The 7,092-nt window shown below is 37.8% G+C and overlaps 1 protein-coding gene across 1 annotated transcript; it reads left to right on the top strand.

The window, feature by feature from the left end:
- The first annotated feature begins 493 nt into the window (after positions 1-493).
- Positions 494-6,717, top strand: LOC121960955 (N-acylethanolamine-hydrolyzing acid amidase-like). The gene is made up of 11 exons (XM_042510864.2): positions 494-750; positions 2,502-2,666; positions 2,794-2,917; positions 3,105-3,195; positions 3,691-3,776; positions 3,859-4,031; positions 4,582-4,644; positions 4,726-4,792; positions 4,906-4,934; positions 5,600-5,669; positions 5,792-6,717. The coding sequence occupies exons 1-11, from the start codon at positions 572-574 to the stop codon at positions 5,807-5,809; spliced, it is 1,065 nt and encodes a 354-aa protein (XP_042366798.2). The 5' UTR covers positions 494-571; the 3' UTR covers positions 5,810-6,717.
- The last annotated feature ends 375 nt before the right edge of the window (positions 6,718-7,092 follow it).

Genomic DNA, 7,092 nt, shown 5'->3' with positions numbered 1-7,092 from the left:
ATAACTATATTTTTATTCATTAGAATCTTATATTTTTAAATTATGTGAAAGAATGAAAATGTGTACTTTTGCGTTATTACAAGAGAAATTGTATCTTCTTATAATAAGAAGAAAGTTTCCCTTTAAAATAAATGTTTGTATGATGTAGGCCTAATAACAAGAAAATATATTGTTATAACATGGAAATATCTTGTTTAAAGTGTGAAGCAACTTGTTATAACAATAATAATTCTCACATCATTACTTGATAGGCTACTGATCAAGGTTTTTTTTAAAATTTATTTTGATAAAAAGATAAATAGATGAATAAATAAATAAATTAGGTTATTTTTGTTGTTTTGTTTTGGTCTGTCTTGGCAGCTTCCTTATTTTGGGTATAAAGTGTTGACTTCTTTCTGTAGTTTTACACAGCCCAAGTATTTTTGTGTCTTTTATCATCGTTATCCTTACGACCAGCTCTTATTCTGAAAAACTCCTATCGGAAGTCCCGCTCTCGTTGTCGTCTGCAGACCACAGGCCAGTCTCCGCAGTCAGTACCAGCCTGCGGCTTCCTCGGGCTGGACCGGTCACGATGGTGCGGGCTGCGATGCTGCTGCTCGGATGGCTCGGACTCGTTGTGTCGTGCCGGGCGCAGTTTGCTCCCCCGACCCTGAACATCAGCCTGGACGAAGACCCAGAAGTGCGCTGGATGCCTCTAACCAAAGTCTTTGACGTAGAGTATCTGAAGAAAGCTGCTGCAGAGGTCATTGAGTGAGTTTTCAGGGGATCTTTTTTCGCATTCAGTGTTTTTAAACGTGACTAATACTTATGTTAAATTGTAGTAAGTAATATTTTAAAGATTTTATTTCCATAAGGTATTCGTCACTATGTAATGGTGCGTTTATCAGATGTTGCGTAAGTTAGATTAGTTAGGAGTAGTGCATAGCTAACGTGATGTTAAGTGATTCTTAAATATGCAATTTAAAGTAGAATTATAAGGGCTTAAATATAAACATTCTTAGATAACTATCAACCCACTGATGGCATGGTTTCACTTTCTATTAACCACATTTTCAGTGGCGGTAAAAAATCAAAAAACAAAACTGAACTGTAAGGTGAAGTCAGGAAATGTGACATGTGGTAAAATGGGACAAATAAGCTTTGGTTCTTAAATATTTTAGCAATCAGTCACTGAACATGTTATTGTATTGTCTTCATTTTCATTGATCTGAGATGGCAAGTATGGGTACACCAAAGATTAAAAAACCCACTGGTCCTAGAACTTTTGTTGGTCCTGGTTTTTACTAATGTCGGTAATAAGAGTAGTCTACTGCAGCATAATACAGGTGTAACAACAAAACTGGTTTTAGGTTGTTGCATCATAGGAAGTCTTTGAGTTTTTATCAAAATATTTTTTCAGTAAACCTCAGACTTTTGAGAAAGGTGATAATCTTAAGTGATATCAGCATGTCTACCAGGTGCCATAAATTAATGACCTAGGCTATTGTATGCCACTCATGTCATATTTCAGCCATTTGTTTTTTGTATTTTTGTTAGATAAAAATATTAAATATGCTGATGTCGCAAATCCATGTCAACAACAATAGATCAGAAGTAGCCATACTTGTTACACAAATGCAGGTGTACAAACATGTCCGTTGGCAGTAAGAAAACAGTCAGCAAAAGAACAGGGAAGCATGGCAGAAAAGTTGGGCAATCTTAATTTAATTAATAGCCACAAGTTAAATTAATGATTCAATGAATCAGTGCACTGATGAATGGATTTAACCATTTAAAAAAACAAAAAAACATAGCCGTCCCACTTGACCGTACCATCTATCCCATTTTACCTCAACATTTCATTGGAGTGAGGTCAAGGTTTTCGATGTGTTTGAAGGTTCAAAGTTTCTTAATTATTTGACTTATTATCATATTTTCTACATAGAGATCTAGCAGAGAACCGTAACAAGTTCTTAAAGTAACAGTCAAGTTAGTACTCACAGTAGGGTTGCAGTGACATGTTCTGGTTTTAAGGTATATCGTGATTTGAAAGTTTTCATTCAATGTACATTTGTTTAACATGATAGTGACTAAAAAATGCAACTGGACAGAGAGTGTCACCTGTATGCTTTCATTAAATTAATGGTTTGATGTCTAAATTATAGTGATTAAGATTTGTTCAACCAAAACACCCTTCTGTATTCATTTCTTTAAGGGTCATTTTGACTCATAATAATAATTATAATTATGCAGTACCATGATAAAGTGAAACGCAATATTTTCTGACACAGTTTTAGGTAGTTCTTTTGGTAATCTACCAAAAAATATCCCAAATTACCTGACTTCACCCTTATTAACAGGGACATAACCACAAATAGCTAGCTTTGTTAGGTTTTGAACAGATTAACATTATGTAAGCCTTGGATCAGCAAGCGAACTAACTTCTGGGTTAATGAGCGCTGTGTTTTTGTGCATATCTCCTAGTAGTCGTAATAACACGGCCTTGGTTTTATGTTTATCAGCTCTACAGTTCCTAAATGGGTGCATAGAGCAGTTATACCTATTGTAACGGCCTTGGAAAAGTATGTTCCTCAGCCTTATGCGGGGGAGATCCGCGGCCTGGCCACACACATGGGAGGAAGCATCGCAGATGTCATCATTCTCAACTTTGCCTATGAAATATCAGCGTATGTATGTTTTTAAGTCTAATTACACATTTATGTGTACAATGCAGAGGCACACATTGTCTAACAAGTAAGCAGGATGAAGGTGAAAGTCCTCTCATGCATGCAAACAAACTTTATGCATTCCTAGATTTTGCACTAGCATCGTAGCTCAGGACAAAAATGGGCACGTGTACCATGGCAGGAACCTTGATTATCCGCATCCTGTTCTGAGGAATCTGACTATCAACGTAAATTTCCTCAAGAACGGAGAGGTACAGTATGTATTCATAGAATTTGAAAACAAAACTCTTGTACCTCCTGAAGTTTCACCAACATTTTGTTTTTAAAACCAGAATCACCAATCAGTTGGTAAATTTTGGTAGTTGCAAAATAAAAGACCTTAAATGATGATGGCTGAGGATAACATCTCATCATTGTTTATTTGACACATCCATTCAGGTGGCGTACAGTGGAACTTCATTTGCTGGCTATGTTGCCCTGTGGACGGGACAGAATCCTAAAAAGTTTACCGTCTCTGGCGACCAGCGAGGTGAGACCACACTTCTCCAAAGCAATCAAGTTTATAAAAACATTTTTATAAATTGGGCACAAATGTTCAAGTTGACTCACGGATGAGCTGATTAGATTTTGGTGGTAGATTCTGTTGTTCAAAGGTCAAGGTCAATGTGACCTTGCATCCGTCTCATTTTACACAGTATCTGAGAAGGGAGTTTGAGGGAGTTGTTCTTCAAATTTGGCACAAACGTCCACTTGGACTCAAGAATAAACTGATTAGAATCTGGTGGTCGAAGGCCAAGGTCATGGTGACCTTATACAACATGTTTTTGGCCATAACTCAAGAACCTTGGGTGCCCACCTTAAACTGTGCACTTAGTATAGATCTTCTTTATGTTATGTTATGTTATGTTATGTTATGTCCATATTTTCATGAACATGGATATAAACGGTAAGTACAACTTGACTGGTGCCTGAAGGCATACAACTGTGTGTCGGTATATCTTTATTTTTGGTTTGTGTTTATTAGGCAGTGAACATTGGTGGAACTGGTGGAAAAATGTGGTTTCAGCCTTCCTTTTTCGGAGATCCCCAGTCAGCTGGCTGGTGAGGGAGGTGAGTAATGAGGAAGTTAATATAATTAAAATGTTTACTGTTTGAGGAAGTGAAACTTTTACTAACTGTGTGCAATCAACAGACACTGGAGGAAGCAGAAGACTTTCAGGATGCAGTCATGCGTCTCTCCAAAATACCCATCATCACTGGGGTTTATTACATCGTGGGTGGGGTGCGAGCAGGGGAAGGGGCTGTCATCACCAGAGACAGAACAGGTCCCGCTGATATCTGGCCGCTGGATCCTGTGAACGGAGGGTAGGCAAAATAGAGTATCTGGTATATAACCCTTTGAAACTTGAGAAAATTGGCTTTATTTCTTTTTTAAAAATGTGGGAAGAAGGCAGTGAGCAATGAAAGAAGAAATTACCCCCAAAATTTTAAAGGAATAATACATGAAAATTACCTGAAACTTGTAAAAAAAAGAAAGAAAAGTAAAGTTTATAAAAACAAAGCAAATAAGACTTGAAAAAATTGCTTAAAAATATGCTAATTCCGTTGCATAATTTTAAATATGCATTTCTCGTAATTTGATTTTTTACTCAGCTTTTTCTGTTTTGCCTAGCCTTTTTCAAAATCATTTTCTAAATCTACAAATTTCTTGCAATTGGTGACACATTTCTTACTAAGTTGATCACTGCCTTTTATCCCATGTTTTTGAAGAATCACACCAGTTTGCCCAAAGGTTTAAATACTTGTGAAAGGCATCTGAGAGCAGTGTGAGAAAAATGATGTCGCTCTAGGTTTCAAATAGTTAGTTTGACTGCAGAACTAAACCCAAACATTAAATGGCGTGTTTCTGTTTTAGATGGTACAGAGTGGAGACGAACTTTGACCACTGGCTCCCTCCCCCCGCCAGGGATCATCGCAGGCGAGTCATCCCACGTGGTGAATACTTCCACAATATTGCTGCGGTTACTTTTGTTATGTAGTCATGTGTTTTGTCTTTTAGAGAGGCAGCAAACAATGCACTAAATGCTACTGGCCAAGATCACATCAACATGGAGACACTTTATCAGGCAAGCATGAACTCATTAATCAATATTTTAGGGGACCTGAGAGACATTATACAAATGCACATTTTGAAAGTTGGAACCAGTGTATGGGTTTCTAACAGAATGTTGCCCTACAGGTTCTGTCGCTGTTTCCAGTGTGTAATGGGTAAGGAGAACATTGTCTGTTCATTATTCTCTCATTCGTGTTTCGGGGAATCACATGACTGTTCATGTTGCTAATATGGGGCAGCAGTTTGCATACCAGTTCCTGGTCTCTCTGCCCCACCTCAGCAGTAATGTCAATTGGCCTTTGTTTGACAGTAACACTTCAGCACATAGCTGAGTTTCAGTCAAACCAGTGAAGGTTTAACGTTTTCAATTGAATTCACTTCAACTTTGTTTATAAAGCCCAATACACAAATCACAGTTTGCCTCGGAGGGCTTTACAACATGCATAAACATGATCTGAAGAAACCAGCAAGACAAGGGAGCACAAAGGCTCCAGAAAAGAAGCTGGGTTAGTGATATGCAGTAATAGGACATGAATGTGTGCAAATGAAGAAGTTCAGTGTATCATAGGAAGTCCCCCAGCAGACTGGGCCTATACCAGTCTCACTGGGAGCTGGTCCAACGAAAGCCTGAGCCAGCCTTAACTATAAGCTTTATCAAAGAGGACAGCCTTAAGTCAACTCTTAAATGTGGAAACAGTGTCAGCATTTTTTGAGTGCACAAGTTATTTATATGCTTGTTATTTACAGTTATATTTTTATGGACCACAGTTTGTTTTAAAAGGTTATGCATTGATATTTTATTTTGTGTGGTAATACGCAGACATACAGTGTATACAACAGTAATGAGTGCAGCAGCCCCAGAGAAGTACAACACCCTCGTCAGGCCACAGGTAACTACATACAGTACCTCATGACTACATCTTAAATACACTTAAAATTATACAAATTGAAGGGGTGATGTGTCAGTCAAAATGAGATCCTCTATCACTTACTTCTCTTAATCTCTTTCAAGGGCTGCTCTCCGCTCTGAGAGGCCTCGAGGAGTCAACAACTCAAAGGCTTTTACTGCAGAAATGCCCTGCGTGTCTTAACTTGACAACATGGTTACGTACTGATTCATGATCATGAGGAGATTGTATTATCATACGATTAGAAGGGAATTGGGCTCAAGCATTTTCAGGGTGACAATGCTTTCTTTCCTCTAATAACAAAAAATGCAATAAATGTTGTCACCTTTTGTATTTGCACTTCATATGTCAAGCTTTATAAAATTTTGGTTACCGCTGAAATCTTCACTATACCTGACAGTAGAACATGAGACAGAAAATCTCTCACGTACGTGTGAAAAAATAAAGTGAAAACTCATCTCCAGATTTGCTGATTTTGAATGTTTGTGATAAATCTAATGTGTTGAGAAAGTTTTTTACCGTAGTGCGTACCTCTGATTGCTCAGTTCAGGGTTTTTTGTTTGTTTTGTTCAGTTTTTGTTTGTTTTTTTGCTGTTCAAATTATTTTTAAATGTGGTCTTGATCAGATTGTAGTGTGCACTGGGGTGCATACCAAGTCTCTTAGTTGGCATTTCCTCACTCCCTGCTTGAACCAGAAGTTGTTCCAGAGTGTATGGATGGCACAGAAACAGTACAAGTGCCCCCAAAGGAATGCACCAAAACACATGCACACATGACACAAAAGGGCGATTTATTATTTTGGCCATTAATAAATATACGTGGCTGGTGGATTTTTTCATCTGCCAGTCCCTTCGGTGAATCATAAAATGAATTACGTCCATTGACTGTGATGATAAATGCAATGTCGCATTATAGTCATTGTCCATGTGCTTCCTAAATATAGTGTGTGCAGCTATTAATATGTCTCATTGTAAATGATCAAACTTAATGCCTCTTTGATAATAAAAAAAATGCTTTTAATAATAAACAAGTGTGTTTATATATGGGGGTAGGGTTTATATTGAGTCTCCATGAAATAAACCAATAAATAAAATTATTATGTAAAGGCTGTGGGCAATGACAGGCAAGCAAATTACTCTTGAATGAAAACACTAAGATGTACCCTGATGCAGGCGACTCAGTGGGAAAGGTGTGTATTAATATTCCCCCCACTCAAGGCTTCAAAATGCAGAAAATAAACCTCAAACAGAACAGCAAGTGGTCTCAAAATAGCCTAAAAAATAGAGTTTCTGCCTGCAAAATCACAAGAGGTCTGCATTGGATGGAGAAAGGATCAGAGCGTCCTGGGGAAGGATTGCCTCGCCTTTCTTAACCCCCTCAGAAAGGATGTCGTCACACCCTAATT

This window comes from Plectropomus leopardus, chromosome 2 (genome assembly GCF_026936395.1).
Source record: "Plectropomus leopardus strain MGB_pleo_1.0 chromosome 2, ASM2693639v1, whole genome shotgun sequence".
Classification (NCBI taxonomy): domain Eukaryota; kingdom Metazoa; phylum Chordata; class Actinopteri; order Perciformes; family Serranidae; genus Plectropomus; species Plectropomus leopardus.
The sequence above is the reverse complement of the archived record's forward strand: the minus strand, read 5'-3'. Positions and strand labels throughout refer to the sequence as shown.